General features: G+C 43.0%; 12 protein-coding genes across 12 annotated transcripts; 3 read left to right on the top strand and 9 right to left on the bottom strand.

Annotated features, from left to right (window-relative positions):
* Positions 1-9: 9 nt before the first annotated feature.
* GGI43DRAFT_401440 (transcription factor domain-containing protein) lies at positions 10-2,577 on the bottom strand. The gene is made up of 6 exons (XM_083205574.1): positions 2,378-2,577; positions 2,241-2,317; positions 2,020-2,161; positions 1,440-1,972; positions 1,225-1,362; positions 10-1,169 (listed from the first exon to the last, which is right to left on the bottom strand). Exons 1-6 carry the CDS (start codon positions 2,465-2,467, stop codon positions 212-214), a joined length of 1,938 nt encoding a protein of 645 aa, XP_083062232.1. The 5' UTR covers positions 2,468-2,577; the 3' UTR covers positions 10-211.
* Positions 2,578-2,962: 385 nt separating this feature from the next.
* On the bottom strand, positions 2,963-4,288 carry GGI43DRAFT_401443 (alpha/beta hydrolase). The gene has a single exon (XM_083205575.1). It carries the CDS (start codon positions 4,078-4,080, stop codon positions 3,067-3,069), a length of 1,014 nt encoding a protein of 337 aa, XP_083062233.1. The 5' UTR covers positions 4,081-4,288; the 3' UTR covers positions 2,963-3,066.
* Positions 4,289-5,007: 719 nt separating this feature from the next.
* Positions 5,008-5,617, bottom strand: GGI43DRAFT_382454 (uncharacterized protein; the record flags this gene model as incomplete). The annotated part of the gene is made up of 2 exons (XM_083203247.1): positions 5,008-5,424; positions 5,555-5,617. 2 exons carry the CDS (start codon positions 5,615-5,617, stop codon positions 5,008-5,010), a joined length of 480 nt encoding a protein of 159 aa, XP_083062234.1.
* Positions 5,618-7,054: 1,437 nt separating this feature from the next.
* GGI43DRAFT_433241 (uncharacterized protein) lies at positions 7,055-7,655 on the top strand (the record flags this gene model as incomplete). The annotated part of the gene is made up of 4 exons (XM_083209708.1): positions 7,055-7,188; positions 7,243-7,477; positions 7,532-7,575; positions 7,629-7,655. Exons 1-4 carry the CDS (start codon positions 7,114-7,116, stop codon positions 7,653-7,655), a joined length of 381 nt encoding a protein of 126 aa, XP_083062235.1. The 5' UTR covers positions 7,055-7,113.
* A 1,065-nt stretch (positions 7,656-8,720) lies between these two features.
* Positions 8,721-10,871, bottom strand: GGI43DRAFT_401445 (uncharacterized protein). Its single transcript, XM_083205576.1, has 4 exons — positions 10,074-10,871; positions 9,639-10,018; positions 9,195-9,585; positions 8,721-9,143 (listed from the first exon to the last, which is right to left on the bottom strand). The coding sequence occupies exons 1-4, from the start codon at positions 10,709-10,711 to the stop codon at positions 8,942-8,944; spliced, it is 1,611 nt and encodes a 536-aa protein (XP_083062236.1). The 5' UTR covers positions 10,712-10,871; the 3' UTR covers positions 8,721-8,941.
* A 751-nt stretch (positions 10,872-11,622) lies between these two features.
* On the bottom strand, positions 11,623-12,416 carry GGI43DRAFT_433246 (uncharacterized protein; the record flags this gene model as incomplete). Its single annotated transcript, XM_083209709.1, has 1 exon — positions 11,623-12,416. The coding sequence occupies exon 1, from the start codon at positions 12,271-12,273 to the stop codon at positions 11,623-11,625; it is 651 nt and encodes a 216-aa protein (XP_083062237.1). The 5' UTR covers positions 12,274-12,416.
* Positions 12,417-12,879: 463 nt separating this feature from the next.
* GGI43DRAFT_334853 (uncharacterized protein) lies at positions 12,880-15,169 on the bottom strand. Its single transcript, XM_083202032.1, has 2 exons — positions 14,438-15,169; positions 12,880-14,361 (listed from the first exon to the last, which is right to left on the bottom strand). The coding sequence occupies exons 1-2, from the start codon at positions 14,926-14,928 to the stop codon at positions 12,924-12,926; spliced, it is 1,929 nt and encodes a 642-aa protein (XP_083062238.1). The 5' UTR covers positions 14,929-15,169; the 3' UTR covers positions 12,880-12,923.
* A 645-nt stretch (positions 15,170-15,814) lies between these two features.
* Positions 15,815-18,683, bottom strand: GGI43DRAFT_422017 (major facilitator superfamily domain-containing protein; the record flags this gene model as incomplete). The annotated part of the gene is made up of 6 exons (XM_083208042.1): positions 15,815-16,081; positions 16,131-16,463; positions 16,525-16,675; positions 16,728-17,249; positions 17,326-17,624; positions 18,105-18,683. The coding sequence occupies 6 exons, from the start codon at positions 18,681-18,683 to the stop codon at positions 15,815-15,817; spliced, it is 2,151 nt and encodes a 716-aa protein (XP_083062239.1).
* A 626-nt stretch (positions 18,684-19,309) lies between these two features.
* GGI43DRAFT_382461 (glutathione S-transferase) lies at positions 19,310-20,187 on the top strand (the record flags this gene model as incomplete). Its single annotated transcript, XM_083203248.1, has 5 exons — positions 19,310-19,383; positions 19,468-19,621; positions 19,678-19,788; positions 19,839-20,030; positions 20,092-20,187. The coding sequence occupies 5 exons, from the start codon at positions 19,310-19,312 to the stop codon at positions 20,185-20,187; spliced, it is 627 nt and encodes a 208-aa protein (XP_083062240.1).
* Positions 20,188-20,256: 69 nt separating this feature from the next.
* On the bottom strand, positions 20,257-21,775 carry GGI43DRAFT_433256 (dihydrodipicolinate synthase family protein; the record flags this gene model as incomplete). Its single annotated transcript, XM_083209710.1, has 8 exons — positions 21,572-21,775; positions 21,482-21,511; positions 21,335-21,396; positions 21,019-21,278; positions 20,852-20,956; positions 20,631-20,778; positions 20,456-20,575; positions 20,257-20,400 (listed from the first exon to the last, which is right to left on the bottom strand). Exons 1-8 carry the CDS (start codon positions 21,639-21,641, stop codon positions 20,257-20,259), a joined length of 939 nt encoding a protein of 312 aa, XP_083062241.1. The 5' UTR covers positions 21,642-21,775.
* Positions 21,776-22,315: 540 nt separating this feature from the next.
* GGI43DRAFT_433260 (carbon-nitrogen hydrolase) lies at positions 22,316-23,584 on the bottom strand. Its single transcript, XM_083209712.1, has 2 exons — positions 22,965-23,584; positions 22,316-22,911 (listed from the first exon to the last, which is right to left on the bottom strand). Exons 1-2 carry the CDS (start codon positions 23,529-23,531, stop codon positions 22,453-22,455), a joined length of 1,026 nt encoding a protein of 341 aa, XP_083062242.1. The 5' UTR covers positions 23,532-23,584; the 3' UTR covers positions 22,316-22,452.
* A 251-nt stretch (positions 23,585-23,835) lies between these two features.
* Positions 23,836-25,066, top strand: GGI43DRAFT_433262 (carbon-nitrogen hydrolase family protein; the record flags this gene model as incomplete). The annotated part of the gene is made up of 1 exon (XM_083209713.1): positions 23,836-25,066. Exon 1 carries the CDS (start codon positions 24,065-24,067, stop codon positions 25,064-25,066), a length of 1,002 nt encoding a protein of 333 aa, XP_083062243.1. The 5' UTR covers positions 23,836-24,064.
* Positions 25,067-25,330: the final 264 nt, after the last annotated feature.

Here is a 25,330-nt window from a genome sequence, read left to right on the forward strand (position 1 = left end):
TCAAGGGAGTTGCTATTCAACGTTTCAATTATATTCTTCAGCATCCCAGCTGCAGTTAAGTCGCGAACGGCCACTAAATGTATTTAATACATATATGAGTAGACTGACCGTCTCATTAAATTACAGATGGGGTGCTGAATAACGAAGCTGGAATGTTAAATAACAACCCCCTATATCAATCATTTAATCTATCTTTGGTGCTTTGACCCGTCTATGAATCAAATAGAAAGTTTTCCCACAGATTACCAGAATCCTGATCCGAAATGAACGGATCAATAATGCTCAATTGATCCAACCAATATGTCTGATTGAGTTGCGAACTTTGGGGTTCAACAAGATCTTCTTGGTTAAGATCCCCTATTAGACTGTGGAAGATATTAACTGGCGTCTCAGAAGGAGCTGATATTGTATCAGATACGCTACTGGGAAGCTCAGACGCTGTTTTAATCCTCTGATAACAACGCTGGATGATATCCAAGCCCGAAGCAGCCATTGGGTTGAAAGGCTTCATATCGGAGAGGCTCTCAATTGCTTGTTGAAGGCTATGGCTGACTTTCTGTTTGGTCTCGTGGTTCTGTGGTGGGAATAAAATCATGATAATACAGATAAGGAGTGAAGCTTCGATAGTATAGAATGCGAGTCCAAATAGGTGATATTGATGCTGTTTGGCTTGCGCAAAGGAGATCAGTTGGCAATCAAGCGTCTCGAGTGAAACTTGCAAAGCAGCTTTTCGACTTTCCAAATTGGATATAATGTGTGGCCGATGTAATGTCATGAGGAACAAATTTGCCATGACTTGTAATTCTTCACGAAGTTGCGGCAGGTATGGATGATCCAGATCCCAAGTAGTATCCGGGTTTTTCTGCCGTAGAAATGCTGGCAATGCTTCCACTAGTGATATTATGTCTTCGTGGAGTGTTCGTACCACAGAATAATCTTTTGGACGAGGACGATCAGCTTTGAGAGCTCGCATCTCATGTACTTTGCGGGCGAGTGCATAGCGAAAAAGAGGCGCTGAGGCTGTTGAGACGTTAGGGCTATCTTCGAGGCGCACTGTCATTGGTACTGCCGTGGAGGGGTTTTTAGGTATGCTACAATCCATGGGAGGCTCCGCATCACAGTCGTCCATATGAATCATTCTAGGGCGGCCTAGAATCATAGCCACATAACTATAAGGGTCAGGCCATTGAGTACAGAAGAAGAGAGACATTTTCATTGTCTTACCCATCCCATACGAATAGATTGATCCATAAGCGTTTCTTGTTTTGCTCATACCAAAACAAATTCAGTGTTTCTTCAAGATTAGTTTTGCTTGACTGATATACTTCTTTCTGCCTATGCAATCCAAGTTCCTGGGCAAGCCTACTCAATAATATCAAGAAATGAGTACTGGTATCAATGTCTAAAAGGCACTCTCGTAGAACGAGCGCTATACGTACCTAATGGCATATCCAACTGTATGCCAAGCTTCAACAGCCCTCCCGCAGTTCTTTAACCACGATGATCTTAGAAAGTCTGCTTGGACCGCAGTTATGGCAAGCCCGGGTCTTTCCAAAAGATATAACAGCCTATCACCGAGATCGCTATACGTGTGTGAAGTAGCAAGTTTATACGATAAACCCGATAAACCATTCCAATCAGGTGGCAAGAATTGTAGTGAAAGAGCAATAACTTGGAAAAGTAAAGCGGGAAAATACCGTAATTCCGTTGAGAGCTGTACGGAAGTCAAATATTTGACAGATTCTACCTCTTCTTTTGGTGGCCAACGTGAAAATAATTCTTTAAAATAGAACTCTTCAAGGATGAAGTAATGAGAGTTTACTTCATCGAAAAATAAATTAACCAAGGCTACAATGACCGTTCTCGGGGGTAGCTTTGCAATAATGCTATCGATATCTCTTCTTGATGAACTAAACTGAGACGCGTCGTTGTAGGCAGTCGAAATCTCTCGGAATTCTTCGTTTCCAAGGACCTATATAAGGTTAGTTAATGATTACTGTCACATCATAACATATCTACCTCTTGTAAGGCTACAAAGGCATTGCTACCAGAGACCAGCGAATACCCAAGATCCACTGCTTCCTGAGTATTTTCAAGTTCCCTTTCAAAGCTAGGCTGAGCTTTTGATATCGATAGCTGTTGTTCAGCTGGTGGAGGAGACCTAAACACCAGCGCTAGGGTTTTAGAAACGGGTATTGAGGAACAGAGCTAATAGCAGACAGACGCTGAAAGCGACTTACGATAATGAAGTGTTAAATATGCATTTATTTGGTATATTGCGCGCCAAGCAGTTATTGCATGGATTTTTACGATCGCACTAAGAAGAATATTAGACAAATTGGACACCGTTAAAGCTTGCCCAGTGGTGGCTCGTAACCCTTTGTTTTCTGCGATAGCATTCGGAACAAGAAGTTACCACTCGCTTGCGCTTCAACCCCTGCTGTCTTCCGCTACCGGGAGTTCTCATTATTCCAGAACCAAAAGCAAATGAGCGATGACTTTGAAAGGCATAAAGCTGCTGAAATAGTTCAAGATAGAAAATTCTGAAGCTGGAGAGCTGCGGTGCGAAGAATGTCTTGAGAAGGGTAATCTGCGGGTAACGTCACCCGATACCAGCACAGGACCTAATTTAGTGTGCGTTGTCACTATGATGATTGTAAACTTTTTCCTTTTATGAAATATTGATTGTTTGTTGTGGCCAGTTTGTAGCACTGCTATCGACTGTTTATGGCCAGTCACAGGTTCACCGAACATGAAGCTACGGCTCTCTCGCCGGGGGCCCTCCGTTCATCGAAGCCAATGATTTAATGCTATACTTGTAACATTTGCTCTTAGTAACTCAGAACACAATTTACAAGTAACATGTAAAGCGTCAATACCAATGAGTATAGATAGATTTCCACTATTTTAAAGGGACCGAAAGTATACATGTACACTGAAGTTCTATACGTACGTTATAGTACATTTAAAAATACGACTCTCAAGCCTTTTTTGAGCTACAAATGATGCGACTAATATAAACGAAATATTAAAATCTTTCCAAATTCTAGCTAAATAGCAATGCACCTATTTTGCATCGCCTAGGTGCTTCTTCAAGAAAGGCAGCACTTGTTCAAGTGCTGGCTTAACGGCCTCGGGCTTGTCGTAAAGCATGTAGTGCGAAATTCCAGGGAGGACTACAATATGTTTTTCCTTTGAGGCTGCCCGGCCGTGAATCTCATGAGCATCCCGATAAGCGCCAAATCCTCCTGGCTTGTCACCAACTACGACCATTAGAGGTCGAGTCATGAGTACCTCTGCGTGGTTAAATGCATCCCATGTAAGGGCAGCACTGTTGAAGGAGAATAGGCCGCTGGTACAACCATTGGGTGCCTGGCCCCGTACGGTTTTGTAGTATTCGGTGGCCTCACAAACGTCGATATCGGTAGTAGCTTTCTTGGCGTCTTCAACTGTTGGCGGTAGGTAATTAGTCACCAGTCGCTCTCCGCCTTGAGCTTCAACAGTACGTTGGGCAGCCATCTTTTCAAGAGCGCCCACCGGATCGAAACCGGCAAACCCTTCACGAGAAAGACGGCCAAAGTTAACAGGCGTAATACCAACGCAGCATTTAAAACGGTAATCCGTCATGGCAGCATTGATAGTATAGCCTCCTCCACCGCAGATACCAAGTACGCCAATACGATCGGCGTCAACATATGGCAGAGTCTGAATGTAATCGACGACGAAACGGAAGTCAGAGACGCGGAACTCTGGATTTTCAATAAAGCGAGGCTCGCCACCAGAGGCACCCTGGAACGATGCGTCAAAGGCGACAACTATGAAGCCTGCCTCTGCCATTGCTTTGCCATAAATATTGCCCGCAGTTTGGTCTTTGCATGATCCAATCGGGTGGGCACATACAACTGCGGGATACTTTTTGTTGTCATTGAAATTGGGTGGGAAGTGGATGTCAGCAGCAGTCTCCCAAGCGATGTTGGGGATGCTGACGGTCTTGATTGTCTCAGGCATTATTGTAACTAGTATTAAGGATATTAATGATGTGGAATTGTCTACATCTGGAGAAGCGGTATGGATGTTCATTATATATTATCTTATGAGAGGCCCAAAATAGCGGTTTCGTACCTCATGACGTAGCTAAACCCGAAAGCCATCGGGGGAGCGAAAATAAATTTAAACGTAGGGAACCAATTATCTCCATTAGTATGCTTTTGCAATACAATGTCGACAAAATTTCGGGTTTTGTGTTTCGGCCGAAAGCAAGTATTTTGGGGCCGATAGAGGATATAAGATAAACTAAAAAAAAACGGGTTTGTTCAGCACCGGTGTTTGAGATGAAGACGGATTTTATGTAAACTCCAGAACAGCCAGTACTAACTTAAGTGGCTCTAGTGTAGCGTACCTGTAAAGGTTCTCTTGAGAGTGGACTGATCTGCAGATTTTGAGCCCATCTCGTACGCTGTTTTATGAAGATAGTGCCTTAGTTTGGAGCTAAAGCCTATCAGACTAGGAGTATTAGTGGTTTGAGAACTTAGCTAAAGCTTTCAACGCCCTTCTTTCTATTTTATATAAAACATACATTTGGATTTTATATTTCATAGTTCATTGTATATTAGTTCTAATCTAAGGCGGTGGATATCTTTCCTTAGTAAAGTTGGTAATGCAGGATACAAATTGGTAGGGCTTCTATTAGTAAATAGACTATGCTAAAATATTCTGGCAATCATATCATATTACATGGCCTATAAGGTGTATCAAGCAGATATAATCTGATTGCTGTTTACTATATATCAAACTATTCTAAACAAATGTAAAAGAGTGAGAATTAACTATCTAGTTGCTACTATTGGAGCAATTGTAAGCGACTGTCGTTGTGTGCCGTGTTAATCTGAAAGGGATTGTTTCCACAAGTTGTTCATATGTTGGCACGACTTGTGACTGATTGTCAGCCAGTCCGTCGTCAGGAAGTATATGCCCGTTGCCTCTATCATACGACATCGAGTTGTTGCATTAATCAACGCCGGCGACAACACTGCAAACTAAGTTGCCAGCAAGGTCGAAGAGATCATAAGATACCTCGCCAAGGCCTTTCTGCGCAGCATATCCAAGGGTGTCAACCACAGTCTGCGCAGCTATCTGAGGAGGCAAAAGTGCAGGGTTGCTTCCTGCAGCACCAAAAATGAGCGGAGTAGTAGTAATAACTGCAGAAGCAAGATCTTGTCCGCCTGCAGTAAGGGTCGCGGAGCGGAGCCCATCCCCCCAGGCATCCCGGAGGGCTGCTCCAAGAGATGCAGCGGCACCGTCGACAATAGTACCACCTACGTCAAACATATCGAAATTCTTGATTACCAGAGTTATCGGACCAAAAACATATCGAAGATTTTCGGGGAGGCTAAATGCTCGTTTAGACAAGATATAGTCATCACCCTACTCGATATTAGTAATAAAAAAAGGTAAATTGCTGTATTTCAGTATACCTCTTTTATATGATTGACTGGGGAGATATTAGTTATAATGTTTTTAATGCATTTGATGTAGAGTACTTGCCTGGTAAAACCGCTCCATTGATTGCTGCTGCAAAGATAGGAAGCGAGAGGAGGAAACGCTTGATAGAAACCATTGTAAATAGCAAGTGTTGCAATAAATATAGTAAAGATAAAGATAGTAAAGATAAAAATAAACCAATGAATAATCTGCGTCTTAACACAATATAGTAGTTGAAGATAAAGGAGGATAGAGGGAGTATTTAAGATATTTATACTATATTGATAACACTTTAACCCGGTGTATTTTTATAAGCACCTAATAATATATTAACATATATATTTATAAAGCGATGAAGTAGGCTTACTTGCAGCTACTTAGTAGCTATACTATAATTAACTATAGTATATAGATTTTATTTATAACTGCAGCGATATTAAGTATTGTATAAAACCTGTATTTATTTATTTTTGCTGTCCTAGACACCTTTAAACCGTGCATAAAAACAAATACTGCAAGACATGGAATAATCGCCCGCTCCTGTCAGCTATAATTTTGGAACTTTACAAGAGCTACATGTTATTTTTATTCCACTGTTGGCTAATGCGGCGATTAACTTTGTAGCAATATATCACTTTTAATTACCTTATCCTACGCCCTAATAACCTCATCATTGCTCCAACGCTATGTTATACCCAATACAGAAATAAGAGAACATATCACTAATACAGAAATAAAGGCAGGTGTCAGTACCTGCCTAATACAGAAATAAACGCGGGTGTCAGCTATCTACCTAATACAGAAATAAAAGAACATATCAGCTAGCTATATTTCTTTTTTGGCAATTAAAGACTATTCTAGGATCTTAGATCTGCGCTCTTAAATAATACTCGATGTACCTTTAAGTGAATAGAGTTAATAATAGTTTAATTTAGCCATCAGTGTAACTCCGCACCCACTAGCGTCTAATATTAGTTTGGCAGCTTACTTAGTACGAGAGATAAAACCTGCCAGAATCAGCAAGAGTACCTTATTCCAGTAAATGAGAGGCACAATACTTTAAACGAGAAAAGCGAAAGTTCTTTAATAAAGCATAGCATCTTGGCTGTGTCTTACCTAAATAGCATCAGAGCTGCATCTTGAAGAAGAAGAACTAATGCGACAAAAATTAACCGAAAGACCTGCCCCCATCAATCTATTTCCAGACAGCAACTTACTGTATCATATGGGCCTATTCAATATTATACGATGTTGTGCTGACACTGTCTCCTCGCCGCCTATGAATGACATCGTGATACAGTAATGATTATACCCCTCAAAGCAGAACATCTTCAACATTATGGAATCTCAATGATGACATGCAGCAAGATTGCTTTACATGGTATAGATCGTGTAAGCAGTGAGCTTTTGAGGCACTCTCAGAATCATACCGAGCCTCTAATTATGGAGATTATTAGGCGAGAGATCAAATATCATGAGATAGTCACGGCTCATTACCATACTGTCTAAATAAATATAAATATCGTAATAATTCCGTTACTCAAGGCATATTTCAATCCTCAGAGTCTACACAGCAATCTTTATACAAACTTCATACATATATTCTCGCAAATACTTATTACACAAGTCAAAATGCAAATCATTAAGACATTATCTATGATTACAGCACTGCTAAGCTATACTACTGCTGCTGGAGGAACTAACATTGTATGGTATATTGCCAAAACCACCTTATTACACTTGCTAATATTTTTACTCTAGCATGCCAATGACGGCTGTTGGCAGGTACTTTCTCCTAATACCGCCGATTATCAGCGTGTTTGCCAAGGGCTAGGCGCCCTTCCTTATCCAAGTGGCTATGCTACATTTATCGGTGGCTTTAATGGGGATGGCGGCGATTCGTATGCCTTTGGTACCTGCACTATGACTGCTGTCTGGGATCCAAGTTATGGAGATATTTACCTTAGAGAAAACGGCTGCCTTTATGACGCACAGAGTATGTTTCAACAGTTATATATTATGGATATGAATTTACTAATATAACTACCAGGCAACTGTATTGGCAGTACTTGCTGCTCTAATCCCGGCGCTTATGTAAGTTATATTTGAATTTACCTACTGAACTTATTGGTGACTTATTTTACCAGGCTCTTAACCCATACTATAATTATTAAACACAAATAATCATAAGTTTTCGACATACGTATATCGATTCAACATCTTTATGCATTTTCAAAAAAGCTTTATATTGAAATTATTTATGCCCCTATATTTAGCTATTCGAAACCTACCATGGCTTTGCAGTAGCAACGGACAATTTTGAGGAATATTCTCGAGATAAGTGCTACAACAATGCAGGAGCTCACTTCTTCGGATGGCTGCACTATTTGAAATGGGAGAGGGGCGTGACGCCTAGACTGGGTAACATATGAATGTAGATACCTAATGGAAACAAAAAGAAATAGCACTTTAATCATGGGTATTCATTCATTTCGTTTCATTTCTTTTTTACAAAGTGATGAGGAAAAACTGTACTCAAAAGAAAACCCAGGCAAAGTCTCAGGCGAAGAAGACATGGACCCAAACAAAGACCAACAGCCATCTATTTGGAGAAGAAAAGGTGACAATGAAAGAGAAAAGGGGCTTACATTGCTATTACATGGCGGTCTAGGAACGGGCAAGACATTCGCCGCTACATGTATTGCTGAAACGGTAAAGAGTCCAATACTGTCAGACACCATCGGGATTCGAGATAGTACCTCAGTGGAACGCAAGCTGTCCGAAATGTTTCAACTGGCTCAGCGGTGGCGCGCGATCTTAGTCCTTGAAAATGCTGAAGCCTTCCTCACGCAAAGATCCAAAAACGAGACAGGTTTTTCGGCAGTAACTTTAGCAGTCCAAGCTATGGACTCGTATACTGGTGTACTCATTTTAGCGACCAGCAGGGTGGGGGATCCAGGTGAAGCCGTCTGGTCTTATACCGACCTTGACATAAACTTTCCTCCCTTGCGAGGCGAAAAAATGCAAAAGGTCTGGGGGTATGCCAACAGTGAATACAAGGTAGGCTATTACTCAAGTATAATGGAGTTCATAAAAGAAATTTGCAAAAACGAAATATCCAAAGCGGGGATATAGTGGCGTCTCAGTCAGGAGCTAATAGATAATGCGTTGAGCAATCAAATGTCTGTATGTCTTAGATTTCCAAATTGAAGTTTGCTTACGGGGATTTACAACAGATATTCCAATAACAATATATCTATTCTCGGGTATCTTGCTACCAAACGTTGAGTGGCAGCGCCCATGGAATTAACTCATAAAATGTTGAAATAGCAAAAAAAGCAAACCACCAGATGTTTATACCACCAAATACTCCGTTGAGAATGAGTATCAGTATTGTTGAACTCCTTGAAACAACCAATGCAAACCCTGTATCCCCATATCCCTTTCAAACAATTCAATTCTATTTCTTCCTATTTGCATCAACAATCCATTGACAGAATTCTGTCCATTTTTTGCCATAATCGTTCAGCATCTCCTTCTTCGTCGCTTCACTTGTGCAGCTGTATGAGATACTCCATTCGGCAATAGTGCGCCAGCCCATGAGCGTCATGTTTTCACTGCCCATCATTGCTTGATGAAAGTCATGGGATAGCATGCTCGCCCTGTACAAATTAGTAATAGCATCTAATTTGGGTACTAACGGGGATACTCACTCCCAAGATCCAGGATCATCGCTGTTAACAGTGCAAGGGACACAATTTGCTAAAAGCACTGGTAAATGGTGAGATTTCGTTGTAGGGACCAATCCTAGCACTTCGTTAGATATAGGGCAAGTCTCAATGGCGATTTGCCTCTCTTTGCAGAGTTGCATCAGAAGGGGGTGTTTGGTAATGCTGAAACCGTGACCGATGCGCTTAGTATCCAGAAGGATAGCATCGTACAAGTTTGAATCAGTTTCTCCACCGTGATCAAGTGTTTCTCCAGCGTGAAAGACGAATGGCAAATCGAGATTTAGCTGAGTGATTTTAGCACGCATTTCAAGAAGGTCGGGGACCCAGTAAGAGAGCGGGTGGCCAGTATCTTCTTGGCCTTGCATATCAAATGCTAAATACTATGTTAGCTTTCGGTAGGTGGACTGAAGATTCACGACGCCTCACCGCAAACCAAGTCGGGAAACAACTGCTTCATTTCAATACAGTTTTCCATGCACCATAGCATGGCCTCTCTTGAAGAAGATCTCATGCATGCATAGATAACCTTGGCGCCATAAAATATATGTCCCGCAGCGTGTATCTTTGGAACTTCTTCTTTCAGTACGCTTTGGAAAATCTCCAAAGCTTCCTTTTGCTTGAGTTCTCGAGTACCATCATCAGATTTAATAGCGAAGCCATAATTGAGGGCTACTCGGATCTCTGCATACATGATGCCGTCTTGTGCAAACTTCCATAATACTCTTCGGAAATGTTCTCTGTATGCAGTTTCATATCCTAGCATTGATCGAATGACTGTAACTGCCCGAATGAATTGCTGCCAAATGCTAACATCGTTAGCACTTTTGACGTTTCTAATTAGTAACATTTACTCGTATTTACCCATCAACCGTCTGCTTCGGGTGATAAGCATCTTCTGGCTTCAACACCATTCGCTTATGAAGCCATGCTTCTGCTTTCTCGGCTCCGCCTGGAAATTTGGCCAGGAAGTCAGAATAGCGCATCCAAGATCCACCTATATAACTTTTGCTGAACATATTGGTAGAGTCAACCAATGGTATATTGTGGCTAAAAACGTCAAATTGCGGCAATGCATACGCAAAGAGCCCTTCGGAAACCAATGGCACATCAGCCTTGATATAAAGATTTGGCTGGTTACGAGCATCGCTTAAGACGGTATCCGGAGGCAGAAGACAGTCATAATGGCAGTGTAAGAGGCAGCCTTTGGGGGCCTTGACGGCAACCTCAAACAGCTTGCTCGTTGGCGCTACATCCAACCCATGGAAAAACCGATGGCCTGCCTCGTAACCAGAGCCGTCGCTCTTGACGCCGTAAATATTCTCATCTTCCCAGGCCTTGAGTCGCTGAATAATTTCTTCGGCTGCCGATTCTAGACTTGTCCTCTGAACTAGGCTTTCATAACCGCGTGCCTTCTCGGCCCTCACAAGGGACTCTCTGGCTTTGAGATACTCATCCAAGGATCCAAATGACCTGGAAAGCGGAAAAGAGCTCTCAGACATGATCAAATAATGCGTGTCTGATGGGCCATCTGTATAATAAACTCGGTAGAGAAAAAAAGAAAGAAAAGATGCGGGGAAACAGCTTTGGCGAAATTCTGTATCGGTAATATGAGATGAGATGAGTAAACAAGCTGTCTGGTATCTTTATGGTTGAGCTTATCGCTGATATGACTCTAACACTACCCCGCCAAAACACTGGCATGTACTGGAGTGCCTTATGACAAGCCGCCCACGAGTTTCGAGTAGGCCAGTATCGGTGGAATCATTCATTAAAGGGCTCTTGATTCCTAAAATCTTTTTATAACTTAGATAAATAGAACAACTAGCTGGGCATTTGTATAAGACTCTCTGAATCTACAAAATATCGGGCCATTCCGACCGGGTGGGAATGCACCATTTAAAGAGCACTAGTTGCCACTATGATTGACAAGACGCCCTGAAAATTCCATATGTATCCCTCAACTACATGTACCTAGTTGGTAGGTATTATTTAAACTTCATTATAAAATTATAGTTCGTGTATTCCAACTTGCCGGTGTAATCATGCACTTTGTTCTTATTTTATAACGTAAATACAATAAGAATCACGGAGCCTTGCAGCGGGCTCAATTTTGCTGTTCAAATTGCACTCACTCTTATTATCAGTTGCGAAAAGAGCCAACCTTATCCTTCATAGGGGGGATAGCTGGAGGAAATAAGCAGATAGCAGCCCCACAACAAACTTTGACTGCAAGTATCCTATGATTCAAACATGAATAACCATACTTAACGGAATACAGGATCTATCCACTTACATCAAACGCATGCGTGGAAACTATATTTCAACAGAGTTGGCTTTGGCTCTCAATTGCAGGCTAGATAGAAAGAAGTATATAGATTCGGTCTATTTTATTCTCTATCCCTCTATTGTCCTACCAGCACATACGGACATGAACTTTTTGAGCCTCGATTACAGATTCTCTTTTCAAGAGGCGATGAGCCAATGCTGCGTATGCCGGATAATCGGTGCCCATGTCGATGTTAACTCTGATTCCCCACAGATAGAACACCAACAGAAAGGCATCTACACCTGTAAAGGAATTTCCCACGGAATTGGTGTTCTTGGATTCGCTGAGTTTGCCATCTACAAATGCACAACAATCTTTGATGGTCTGTCTCGCTTTCTCTTGGACTGCCGAATACAACGACTCGTCGCTTACAAATCTCGCTGGTCGCCAGAGTCCTCCATATCCTTGCCCGTGGAGCGTACCAGAAAGATAGTTTAACCACTCGTATGAACGGACAATCTCTGTGGTATTCTGTCCCAGCAATTGGCGACCAGGATTCAATGCCGAGATAGCTGTAAGGATAGATGGCATTTCGGTGATAACTTCCTCCCCAACTGCCAATACCGGTACTCTCATTTTTGGATTTACACGAGCAAACTCTTCCGTCATCTTGCCCGTTTCAGCAAGGATCAACTCGGGTTGAAGCCCGGCTTCAAGGAGTGCTATATGTGCGGCAAAAGAGCAAGCTCCAGGGGAATACCATAGCTTTACAGGCAAATTCGAAGCGGTAGCCATGATAGAAGTTGAATAGCCAAACTGGCGAATTTGATATATATACGGTCAATTAAAAGTTTCAAACTGCCATGCGTTGGCGGCGGTGTAATCTTACTATGCAGCTTTCAAAGTAAAACAAGGTACAGAAGGTAACAATATTTGACGTGACAGTTTATAAGAAATATAAACGAAGTTGAAGAGAAAAAAAAGCCGTAAAGTAGTCCCTGTTATCGGCATTCAATTAAGCTATTCTCCACGCCCACATGCCACTAAAGAATACAGATTATGGCAACTTCAACCATCAACTGTACTAGTACTGTCCTAGTCGGGTAGCTCGCCTATATCGCTTAACCCGCACAATAGCCGAGATCTCTCTCTTTATAATACGCAGTTTTATAATAAGATTCAACAAGTTATGTTATCACGCCTCTGTTATAAAGCAATCAATACCTTCTAGCTTAATATCATTTGGTCATTCTAGTTCAGCCGCGATCAAGCCGTCGTGGCGAAATGCAGGTTTGAAGATGCTTAACAGGGCATCTAAAATTGAGGAGACGTACTGTAAAAGTGATACATCCTATTAAAAATCAATTGAACGAAATCCATATGCTATCAAATATCGCTTGCATTCCATAACGCCCAATATCCCGTATTTTCCATTCGTTGCCATATCAATAGAACCCTTCTCGTAACATTTTTTCGTCTGATACTCCCGCAGCTCGTAGCCCGTCCATTGCCAGGTCACCGAATCCTCCCGGACCACAGATTAAAACATCTCTACCGCTTGCCACCTCGGGGAAATAATCCGGTGACAATCGACCCTTGTGTATTTTAATCATTATATTCTTCTGATCAATGCCGTCCATATCCACGTGTTCTTGACTTGTGAAGATATCAATTCGCAACTTGACCTTCAAAAGTACATTGCGGAGAGAAGCCTGGACTAGCCTCAGCATCATTTCGGGTTCTCGTGTCGACAAGGCGAGTACAACGTCGCCATTCGCTTTTGCTCTTCGTTCAGACAATGCGCTGAACATGGCAAGGAAAGGGGTGATGCCAATACCACCGGCAACCCAGAGCATATTGACGCTGTCTTGCCCCAAGAAAAAGTCGCCTGTTACACCGACAACTTCGCAAACAACATCTTCGGTAATCGTTATTGGCCTTTCCCACTTATTTGAAGGATGCCTTCTCAATACATCGAATAATGCCCCCGTAACCGCTCCTCCTTTCATCTCACGCATCGTTAGATCGAACCAAGTGACATCGCGACCCTCATGGGTACTTGAAACAGTCCAGGTCCGTACTCTATCATCGTTGACCGACCCAGGCGCAGAGCTAGCCATATGTTGATATGCCGGAGGCCCTATCCAGTCCATGAAATCCAAGGCGACAGCCTGTCCAGGTCGTATTTTGATTGGTTCAGCACCAGGCTTCGAGGTGACCTTGAATCTAAACACAGCAAGATCATGCGAGAGTTGCGTTGCGCTGGATAGCTTAGCCTTGTGCACCCCAACGGCGCTTGCTTGGCCCTCAGGTTCTTCGACAAGATATTTGACTTTAGGGCTGTATGGGCTACGCTCAACCTCTGTGCCAAACTGTTGTCGTACGGGAAGAGCGTCTCGAATAAAAATGAATCCTGTTGTTTTCATCACAGTGATGCTTGCGTGCTTAACCATTACTTCGAGAGCAGGAGGGCCGACCAGATTTTCTGCTGTACCAGTAAGATATAGAACATCGCCCGTTGTAAATGAGACAATCGTAAGGGCCATCTGTTTGCTCGACTCAACATTTCCGAGACTAGACATGAATCTATTCCCAGAGTAGTCGGGTAGTACCACTGAGCATCCATCCGACGGACTGACACGCATGAATCCAGGCAATCCACCTCGTGCATTCATCCCGGCATGTGAGGGAAATTTCTCTGCTGTGGCTGGATCGGATCTATAGACTGATCCAACGAATACGGTATCAGCACTTGTAATGAATTTGATAACTTCTTCCGGGAGTCTCTCAAACTGTGTCATGTGTTGCTTCTCGTATGCGATGGAAGGATTGGTGGTTTTACAGCCAACGAGCTTTCTAATGTTGATGTATTTTGGACAGTTTCTATATTTATAACAAGTTAAAATCAGCTTCAAAAATAAAATTGAAGGTAATAAACTGTTTAGGCACTAGAACTTACCCAGTAGTTTGTTTAACCTGCAGGTTTAGTCTAAAATCCAGGTCTGTCGTCCGTTTTATATCTTCAATGTATCCTGCAAACTTGTTGCGCCTTCGGGTGGGAAACTCAATCCCAATCCCTGCTGTCAAATACCTCTCTGGTGTCGTCGGATTTTGTTCATTTCTATCAACCCATTTGTTGAGAGTGTCCAACAATGGCTCTCCAGGCCATAGCCTGGCGTTTACGATGAGAGTTTTCAGATCGGGACCCTCTACGAATCCAATCTCCCCATCGGCGCCAGCAACAAGTGAAGCCCATGGTCGCCCTGTGTCGTCTGTGGTAGTTATCGGAATAAAAGGTAAATTCCCTGTGTGGAAAATGCGATGTTGTTCGCGCATTCTGTCTTCGATCCTCTGCCATGTAGAAGACATTGCTTCAGCAAAGCCTAATTTCGACTGCATTGCAACTTCCCCGGGATGCCATCCCTGAAGGCCTGATACTGATACAGCCATGAGGGCGAAGATGTGCAACTGTTACAGTTCTAAAAGGTTCTGGGTTTACCTTCTTCCGCAGTGGTGTAATTCACGTTGGCGACTATTAATTTCTTGTTGTTGCTGTGAATGAGATGTACTGAATGTTTATATCGACAAGAAGTGGTATTTAGCACGCATTGCACATAAAGCGTGAATACATGTAATACATGTATATAAATCAACAATACTAAAGATGACACCACCGCATGACGTACTGTGATGAGTAATTACAGGTGCATAAAAAGCAACACTGTAGGCCACAGAAGCCCTGTAATCGGGCGGCAGCCACGTCGGTAAATCTATACTACTATATATTAGCTGGGCGACTATTACATAAAGCCAAGCTATAACTAAAAAGATTCCTCATTCTCTAAGAGTCAGCCCCAGTGCCGCTTTGGCCGCTTACTGGATGCCGCAGCAAGAAAACCAAAAGCTACGCCCTATGCGGCGCGTGTCAATGAGATTTAGCTTTTGCTTACCGGAGAGGCCGAAAGCCGAATATTTATCCATGCCTAAGGCCAAGATTGCTCACTTGAGTTATGGATACAGGACTTGGCAACAATGCTGCAGCAGATATTCGAAAGAGGCGATGGAATTTATTTCATCTTGTTACAAGTGTGACCGTCTTTGATGAAAACTATCTCTATGAGAAGATAAGGAACTTGGCAGTGGTGAATAGCCCGTAAGAAGCAAAAGTAATAGTTGCGCCTGTAGGCCTGACATATCTTTGCCATTCATCTCGTGTTTTAGTCGTATCTAGTGACCATTTGATTTAAATACCTCTTTGATAATTCTTAATTGGAGAGACACAGGCAAGCCACAGTGTTGCGCTGCGACTCACCACTTAGATACATGTATCTGGTTATTACTCCTCCTTCGGAGAATTTCCTTGTGTACCAATGCGTAGAAAGGGAACAAACAAACAAGCCAGAGCAGCAAAACCTAGAGAAACATAAAAAGCGCTCTTGAAAGGCTTGAAGATATCATTTTCTCCTCCCGGTGTATTTTTAACTGAGCTGTATACTGCAGTAGACATTCCAAAGATGATAGTCGTTCCCAAACGAATAAACATGTTGAAAATTCCACCGGCTAACGACTGTTGCTGAGATGGCAGTGACTGCATAACATACATCTGTATAGTAGTTAGACACGAGTATAGCCATTGGCACGCGACTACTCACATTTGTGACATTGAATTGTAAATCCAGCCCCATAACATTTGTCAGTAATGACGGAAAAATAAAGGCCCAATATGTCACTGAGGGATTTTGAATAGCAAGTAACAGATTTGCAACGAGATACATGGCCGCACCAAACGCCATGATGAGGCTGTTATTGAATCGATGAAGAATATTTGCAGCTACGATGTTACAAATTATGGCTGATATGACCTGCGGCAAAAGCTGCACAGCAACTGCCAGAGCGGAACGATGGTGGATTTCTTGTAAGAATAGTGCCAGCCAAAAATTGGAAGAAAGCATTACCATGACACCAAATATTGAAACAGGTATTAACTAGACGCAAGTCAGACTTCATGGTGCACTGAGTACCCAAATGGAAATAGACGAGACTCACGAAGGAAAACCCCTTATCTCTCCATATATGAAGCGGCATCAAAGGATTTGGGCAAATCCTTTCCCAAATGACAAAGGCTACGAGCAAAAAGAAGCCAAAAATTAACATTGCAATAACATGGGCAGATTTCCAACCGTCTCCTGGTCCAAGTCTGTAGGTCATGTTAGCAATATCTTCAGCGTATCAGCTGTGGATTGACATACGTCAGACCCGTTGTAAAAAGCCCAACACCAACGATTGTTAGAGCTGTTCCGACTATATCGAATTTCTTCAAACCTGCACGTAATCTTTGCCCAAATGGTCCAGGTTCAAAGGCTTCGATATCAGGCACAACGCAAATTGAAAGGATAGCTAACAGCCCCCAGAGGATGGTAAAGAAGAAAAAGCCCGCACGCCAGTCAAATATTCTGGCAGATATTCCCATAATTATACTGCCGAGTCCGAATCCGACAGGGTTGCCTGCGCTGAAGCACGCAAATGCCCAATTCTTGCGCTTCGATGGCTCTGAGTACGCCGCACCGAGTATTCCGATCGCAGGGGGTACAATAACAGCAGAGAAGAGGCCAAGAAAGCCGCACAGAATATTCAACCAAAACGGATTTTTAGAAAATCCCAGTACAAGACTGCTTGCGCTAAAACCAACCATACCAGCAATGAAAAAAGCTTTTCGGCCAAGAAGATCAGTAAGCTGGCCCAAAGGCAGCTGGAGGGCTCCTGCAGAAAGACTAGACACCAACTTAGCCACAAGCATAGTTACAGCGACAAAAGACTCAAGAAAAATGAGGTATAGTATGCCCTTACGTTGTTGCAGCACTAATCCAAGTGATTTGAGCCTGTGTCATGTGCAAGTCTCTTCCGATTGAAGCTGTGACAATAATCATGGCACCAGTAACGAGACTGTTTGTCGCCATGGCTAGCGTAGCCATGATGATGAAACAAATCTCTTGAAATGTACTTTTGAAGCATTCTGGCCGTTTACCAATATTACTTCTTGATAGAACAGAGTTTGCTGTGGCTTTGGCGAGATGAGAGTCAACTGAACCCGATACTATGCCGTCTGCGCCTTTTCTTTCGTGGACCTCGGAGAGCTCGTGTTCCATCTGACAACTTTCCGTCATGCTGTATATTTGAACAGTAAATATAGCAGATGCTGTATATTTCCAATATGTATGCTCAAAGAGAGGAAATGGAAGCAAATAATTGTCAAGGAAGCTAGAAAATATGTTTATTTTTAAGAGGAACGCTACAAGCCCACTGCCGGATCAGTGTGCCGTCAGCAGGTGTGGAATACGACGATGCAACATTGGCAGCGGAAATTGACTTAGCCCCCTAAACTAATTGGATTCAAAATTTCTACGGATTTTTTATTAGCCATGGCGCCTGTAGTACCTGCTTGTGCTCACTGGTTCGCTTTTATAGCTGCGAGATATGATATAATCATCTGGATCGCTAGCAGAGTTAGATTTATATTAAACTAGCTATATGTTCCTATAAATTTCTGTTTTTTACAATTTGTGAACCATTCTACCCTCGATAAAGGCGTCTCTTTGCACCATTCGTTTCACATAAGCCGCGTATACAGGATAGTCGTTATCAATGTCAATCGTAACTTCTATAAATCTGGCAGCCCAGAGATATAATACCGTAAGGAAAGAATCAGCAGCAGTATAAGAGTTTCCAACTGCAAACTCTGTGATATTACCTGCGATAAACTTGGCTTCTATGTGAGCGAAAATTTCTCGCATCGTTTCGTATCCCTTGGCCCGAAGTTGAGGATATATCTCCGTGTTATTTGTGAACCTCTCAGTCCTCCATATTTCCGCAATGGCTTGGCCATGCGCTGTCGTTGAGAGGTAGTTGAGCCACTCGTACACTCGGATTTTCTCAAGCGAGGTTTTCCCAAAGATATGTGCTTCTGGCGCAACAGTTGCGATAGCCGTGAGGACAGCTGACATTTCAGTAATTACTTCTTTATCCATTATCAGCACCGGTACCCGGCGTTTGGGATTGATGGCCTCAAACTCCTTTGTCATTTGTCCGACTTTGGCGAGAACCAGTTGAAATTCTAGTCCTGCCTCGCAGAGGGCAACATGGGGAACAAAGGAGCAAGCCCTCGGGGAGTAGAATAGTGTTAACTGAGAAGTCTGAGACGTCGACATTGCGATGGGATTATCCTATATTGAAATTAGCCGAGGGTCATTCCTTTTTTCTCTTTAGTATTCTATACCGACAAGTGTTAAATGTTGGCGGATTTGTTAAAGCGTGCGTTGACTCTGTAATTCTAGAACCTCATATGCGTCAAAGGCTAAATACAGAGAATAGTTAAATGGCCAGTTGAATTGGAAGCATGACGTAGTTTGTTATCACGATTATTTCAATATCTAATCATTCATCCTATGATTCTATGTTGGCAAGCACTACCACAGCATACGACCATGACGATGAACGTGTGTTGCATATTGTCGTCAGCATCGGCTATGTCGGCTAGCTCGCGTTGATTCAACAGCTGCTAAATTATAATTTTGGTAATTTTAATTATACGCGTAATAAAAAAGTATTAGCCTCCATAGATTAATCTATTTTAATAATTGTATTTATAATACAGCATTGTTGGGTACCACTTTCTTGTCATTGGCGCCCTTTATGCACACGCACATTAGTAGGGAGAAATCCACTTCGTAAAAGGCCTGCAACTTAGAGTTGGACATCAAAGACTACGACACTACCTCCTAGATAACACATACATTGCGAAATACCTCATATGAACTTACTCTCTGTCTCAATTATGGCGGCTCGATCTTCTGTCTCTGCTCTTCATTATTTGGCTATTGGCCGATTGGGTCGTGGGGAGGTAGTCAAGTGAGTACTCTAACTTATCCAGCTGGTAAATTGCAAAAACGAGCGCTTGCATTAAGAACTAATCATTTCGTGTTCCTTGTCTAGTCTTTTTTTGAAAGACGCGGGAGTCGAATACCAAGACATTCGATATGCCTATGATGACACTTGGCCCAATACTAGCGAAGAATTGAAGCAGAAGGGGCTTACAAGGACTGGTAAAGTCCCTGCAGTAGAATACAAGGGTGTAATCTTGAATCAAGTATTGCGTTCCGACTTTTCATTAATAACTCTCTGAGATACTGATTACTTTAACAGCATATTCCAACTTTGCGCTATATCGCTCGAGATCTTGGCCGCTATGATGGAGAAACAAACTGGGAAAAGTTTATTGTAGATGCGGTATCGGATGTTTACATTGACTGGAGAGTGAGTATTTCTTCTATTGTAATTGGACGATAAGTTTCTAACGTAAAAAGTATAAATGGGTTCAAAATCTCGGGCAAGCAACTGACGAGTATAAAAACAACTTTGCGCCGAGTTATTACGAGGCAATAGCGCAGTATTACGGCGAAACTGATGGTCCTTATTTGCTGGGCGACAAAATCACCTACGCTGATTTCGCTGTTTACCAGTCTATTGACAATGATCAGAGAACAGGGACTCTACCAGTAAGCACGATTACGTGGCATAATTTATCGAATATGTTGTCGCTAACGTCACCCTAAACAGTCAAACCTGTCCACTTCTATCACAAAGTTCAAGGAGACATTTGAACAACGTCCGAACATTGCACAGTATATCAAAGAGAATTTGCCAAAGCTTTAGACTTATTGTATCAGTTGGTAGCATGCCAAGAGTAAATAATTTAGCAAAAGATCACTTTTTAATCCTACACTATGAAGTTTTCTCTAACTTTAATACGTCGTCAATGTACTTATTATTGGATAAGCCATTCACATCGCCATATGCCAGAAGCGGTGACCTTGGTGCTGCGGGATACCCAAATTGCTTGCTAAGTAAAGCTTTTAATCCGGCAACCTGTCAAATGTTAAGTCGTGGTGAATAATCAGTGTGGTCTTGCAATGGAACTTACGCTGCCCTTTAATAACTCAGACTCTCCTAGGGAAGCTACTCCTTGAGCAAGCTGTGCGTTCTTGAAATCTGCTTTTGTTTCTAGATTTTGGGTTAATTTCCACAGTTTCATAGAGAATTTCTAAGCCGAGTGTTAGCTCTTATTCCTTAGGCCTAGTTGACTATAGTTGACAAACCGGCGCAATATTGGGCAAGGGACTAATAGCTCCAGCGGATCCCACAACCACAGAAGGGAGGAGAAAGTCAATTAGACCAGCCAATGTTGTGAAAGAGGTACTGTTGAGCAAGGCAGCGACCCTTGCAAGCTTGCCCACATTACCGCATCTATTCGTGTTAGCAGCAACAGCTATTAGAGACAGTAGATAAGCCAATAAAGAGCGCTGATTCTGATACTTACGATAGCATGATGCCGCAAACATTGGGCGCGAGTCTTGCTATCTCCGCCACGTCGTCGCTTTCCAAATCTATCCCCCCTGCTACAGGAGGGAAATTGTATATGACTCTATCCCCCACAGCAAGGTTAGCAGATGATCCAGCATCGCGACAGAAGAGACGGAATCATACACTGGAATTGGCGAGGCCGCAGCCACATCAACAAAGAACTTTCTTGTCGCTGCTGGATTTCCTTTCAGATAACCAGCCCAGTATCCTGGCGCGATGACAAGAGCAAAATTGGCGCCAGCTGCAGCAGCATCGCGAGCCAGCTGGACTGTTTCACGAGTGCTATTACCTCCTGCACCGGCAACAATTGGCGTCTCTTGTAAGCCAATAGAGTCGAGAGCATTTCGTAGAGTCTGGATTAGCTTTACACGCTCTTGAGGAGTCTAAAATCTGATGTTAACACAGGCGAGAATAGGAAAATATTAGAATTACAACGAACCAAGTGTACGGCCTCGCCCATGCTTGCGGAAACAACTGGTAAGACTCCAGGGGCAGTGACATCTTATTTTCCGCATATTAGTGCCAGGTATTATTCCACTGCCGCTCTTTGCACTTTCTGTGTTCTATTTGAACCGAATGAACTTACATTTCGCATGCTTTGCGAATGCCTCATAATCTATGACTCTTTAGTAAATGAAAGATCAAGCTTTCGTAGAATTGGCAAGTGCCAGCTTACCGATTTCGTCTTGGTCATTGAAAAATACAGGGAGAGGGGCATAGAGGCCCTTAGGAAGTGTATTGGCCATGATAGCGTGGTTTTTTATTACAAGACTTCAGTGAGCACAAGTATGAGTGCAGTCAACTATTAAAACGCAACTTTGCTCAGAGCTCGAGTATATATGTTGATTTCAAGTGAAAATAAAGAAATTGAACAATCGACGTCACAGTGTAGGTAAGCCCATCAAGCATATTTCTTTTTACTTCTAATAGCGGTTCATAGAGTGGGCTGGTGGCTAATAGCGATTCAATTATAAATCTTGGCTAAAGCAAAACTGTAATCTAGCCGCAATCTATGGCGCTGGCTTATTGGATCGGAAAACTCGGCTTGGCTGAAAGTTACCCCATGGCTCTCTATTTCTTGCCTATTGCTCTGCCAGACAAATGGCAATAAAATGGTGTGGAGTACAGGCAAACACATCAACCCTGATTCTTCAGTGCTATATTTCGTATTGTGTATATCTTCCTATTTAGCTTGATTATTAAGCGGGACTTGCTCCGTAAGCAATAATGCTTTCCAAGCGAATTCCAATTGTGGTGCAACAGCGATAGCATGAAAAACAGATCTCCGCGGGAGTAAGAGACAGATTGGATCATCTAGTTGACAACGAAGAGGCAATTTCTACCAACGCCAAGGTTCAGTTATGCAAGGGGAAAAAAGGAAGGAAAGTCTATACTCTTCACCTAAATTTTTGACGTGGCAGCTGAGCCAATTTTGGGGGTCTCATACAGCTGCTCTGTGTAACACTTAGTGGCTTCTTAACAAGGGTATTGACTTTAGATTCTGTGAAAGGGCAACTATTTGTTTCTTTACTTCTGTGTTGTCTTTGCATTTCCACATTATGCGACACTCATATCCAGCCCGTCGACGGTGAAAAGAAAGTCATCATTCTTCGCATGAGCCATCGCCACCCAGTCATCCTCTGATGGCTCACAATCCGCAAAATCAACTTCTGCGATAAAAATTTCATCCTCATTATCCCATCCTGGGCCTCCAAGAACATCCCCTCTAGGAGAAATAATCACAGATCCTCCCCTGCTCACTATTTCATCCCCGTGTTCAGCTGCTTCAGTTATCCATTCTGGGAGATCGCTTGCCCTAATACATGGCGTTGCTGATAATACGAACGCGTTGCACTCAATTCCGATGGTCTGCATTAGTGGAACCCATATCCCTGTGGCATGAGCAGTTGGTCCGAGGAACAGATTGATGCCCTGTTCATAGATGCTTTGCCGTAACAATGGCATCCAGTTTTCCCAGCAAATAGCAGCTGTACCCTCATCTTTAGCATTCTCCTCCTAGATATAGAGTCAGATGATACGCATAACTTACCTGACATCCTCAACTTCACTCCTTTGATTGTCGTTGAGACCGCTTCAAGCGTTGAGGGGCTTCCCTGGCCCCACGCAACTCTCTCTAATCCTGTTGGCATCACCTTGCGCCTCTTGCCAATTATCCCGAGCCTGGGACATATATAGACAATAGAGCTGTATAATGTTCCGCCCGACCTTTCAACAACACCGACTATTATGAAGACACCGGTGTCAGCTGCTATCTTTTCCAGTCGCTCCCTAGTTCCATCTCCCCTGTGGGTACGATTGGGCGGTCGAGGCAATTCTCGTTTGATCCATTTTTGACCAGCTCCCTTAGGTGTATCTCCAAGATCAGCAGATGCTCGCCAGTGATTCACATATGGTTTGTAGTCTTTTTCGTCTCCAAACGTTCCGATTGCAGAATTGCCAAAGGTAGATAGTCGTGGAAACCCGCCGACAAAGACTTCTGGGAAGAGGACGAGATCCACATGTTCAGAGCTCAGTTTTCGTACTCTAGTTTCAAGAACATCGATTGCCCGTTGAGAATCATGAATTGTATGAACCTGCGCTGTCGCAATTCTTAGTTTTTGAGGTTTCGGAGACATATCTTCCAACCCGCGATGGTCTTTTTGACGTGTCGGGAGTTGTCGTTTTGAAGTAACCTGCATTGTCCAATACCACAGCCAATTATGAGCATACAGTCACAATATTGAAGAATGATAACTATATGTTTACTATATACATGTCATATAAGTCGTTATTGCGACATACAAATAGAAGATCATGATTACGTTGGAAATTGCCTAATTGAGTAAGGAGGTACCCAATAAGTACGCGCCGTCTGTCTCGCTTAAGTCGCTTCTGCCGTGAACCACGGAAGGCAGCGGAAACTAATCACAACCACACTCTCTACATTTCGTGGGGTAGCCGTACTGCAACTTTCAAAAGAGACATCAGAATACTCATGATCCGTTAGATAAAAGACGGAAAGAGCTGCCTCAATCTTATCCAAAGATTTCACGTTCACGAATCCATCTCTCATATCCTGGAGGGCGAGGTTCTGCTAGCTTCATAAACCATACCAACATCCCGTTATACCCGTTTTTCCCGGACAGAGGAGAAAAGAAAGTCAGCCACCATGCCCAAGGTCATCAAGGTTGCTGCGGCGCAGTGCCGAACTCTTGATACAAACGCAAACACTCTTAAGCAGCTTGAGACCAAAGTCAAAGAGGCTGCCACTCAAGGTGTAGATCTCATCTTGTTCCCGGAGGTTTACCTAGGCGGATATCCCCGATTCGCAACCTTTGGTGCCAAGATTGGCCAGAGGACTCCAGATGGCTATCAGCAGTATTTGACGTATTTCCAAGGAGCTATTGATCTGGGAGACACGCCTCAAGGTGCAGATGATGATTGGATCCATCGTCGACTGCCCACCCTCGAAAACGGGCAACGCGGGGATGGTACCAGAGAAGAGCTAGAGAGAATCGCTCAAGAAACTGGGGTATACATTGTTACTGGCGTTCTGGAGCGTTCTGGAGGCACTCTTTATTGCTCTGTAGTCTTTGTTGATCCTGCCAAAGGCATCGTGGGAAAGCGACGCAAGATTCAACCAACAGCATCTGAGCGGCTCATTTGGGGCCAGGGCCAGCCTAAATCTCTCAAGGCTGTTAGTACGACTATTAAGGGGGTCAAAATTTGTCTTGCCGCTGCCATCTGCTGGGAGAACTTCATGCCTCTTCTTCGCCAAGCCTTATACCAGCAGAATGTAAATCTGTATCTCGCACCAACTGCTGATGCAAGGCCAACATGGCTGCCTCTCATGGAAACAATTGCATATGAGGGCCGTTGCTTTGTTTTGAGTGCTAACCAAGCGGTTCGCGATGATCAGCTGCCTGAGTGGATTACCGAGGTAAAGCGAGAGGGCAAAATGGTCAGTCCCGGAGGATCTTGTATTGTCTCGCCATTTGGCGAAGTCTTGGTGGGACCACTGTGGGATAAGGATGGCGAGCTTCTCATCCAGGAGTTGGATTTTGAAGAATGCGAGAGAGGCCGATTGGATTTGGATGTTGCTGGATCTTACTCGCGGAATGATTCTTTCCATCTGGAGGTCAAGGGTCTTGATTTAATTCCTCCGCCCTAGAGACAAAAATAGCAAAACATACTGTTTAAACTCTCGGAGCTTGATTTGATTCCTCAGCCCTAGATACAAAATTAGCAATACATACTCTATAAACTCTGACAAACTATTTAGTCAGAGAATAAGATGTGCCATCAGCTGATTAATAGCATATGGATCTTCCCGATGAAGAATTTTCTCGAGATGTTTAAGTGGGTAACGTTATATTAATGGTGTATTAAACGCATGATTGACGTATAGTAAGCACAGTAGTATTGAAAATTGAGG

This window comes from Trichoderma evansii, assembly GCF_050947405.1.
Source record: "Trichoderma evansii strain SZMC 28006 chromosome Unknown GGI43scaffold_6, whole genome shotgun sequence".
NCBI classification, from domain to species: domain Eukaryota; kingdom Fungi; phylum Ascomycota; class Sordariomycetes; order Hypocreales; family Hypocreaceae; genus Trichoderma; species Trichoderma evansii.

What these genes read in the sequence shown, in the direction of transcription:
- GGI43DRAFT_334853 (XM_083202032.1), bottom strand. Translation starts at nt 14,928, where the DNA reads ATGGCTGTATCAGTATCAGGCCTTCAGGGATGGCATCCCGGGGAAGTT. An exon ending in CAGGTTAAACAAACTACTGG is followed by an intron (nt 14,362 to 14,437) that starts GTAAGTTCTAGT and finishes TTATAAATATAG; the next exon opens with AAACTGTCCAAAATACATCA.
- GGI43DRAFT_401443 (XM_083205575.1), bottom strand. Translation starts at nt 4,080, where the DNA reads ATGAACATCCATACCGCTTCTCCAGATGTAGACAATTCCACATCATTA.
- GGI43DRAFT_401440 (XM_083205574.1), bottom strand. Translation starts at nt 2,467, where the DNA reads ATGAGAACTCCCGGTAGCGGAAGACAGCAGGGGTTGAAGCGCAAGCGA. An exon ending in GCTATCGCAGAAAACAAAGG is followed by an intron (nt 2,318 to 2,377) that starts GTTACGAGCCAC and finishes TATTCTTCTTAG; the next exon opens with TGCGATCGTAAAAATCCATG. An exon ending in AATCTATTCGTATGGGATGG is followed by an intron (nt 1,170 to 1,224) that starts GTAAGACAATGA and finishes TGACCCTTATAG; the next exon opens with TTATGTGGCTATGATTCTAG.
- GGI43DRAFT_433260 (XM_083209712.1), bottom strand. Translation starts at nt 23,531, where the DNA reads ATGTCTCCGAAACCTCAAAAACTAAGAATTGCGACAGCGCAGGTTCAT. An exon ending in TCTCAACGACAATCAAAGGA is followed by an intron (nt 22,912 to 22,964) that starts GTGAAGTTGAGG and finishes CTCTATATCTAG; the next exon opens with GAGGAGAATGCTAAAGATGA.
- GGI43DRAFT_401445 (XM_083205576.1), bottom strand. Translation starts at nt 10,711, where the DNA reads ATGTCTGAGAGCTCTTTTCCGCTTTCCAGGTCATTTGGATCCTTGGAT. An exon ending in CCGAAGCAGACGGTTGATGG is followed by an intron (nt 10,019 to 10,073) that starts GTAAATACGAGT and finishes TAACGATGTTAG; the next exon opens with CATTTGGCAGCAATTCATTC. An exon ending in GATGATCCTGGATCTTGGGA is followed by an intron (nt 9,144 to 9,194) that starts GTGAGTATCCCC and finishes TAATTTGTACAG; the next exon opens with GGCGAGCATGCTATCCCATG.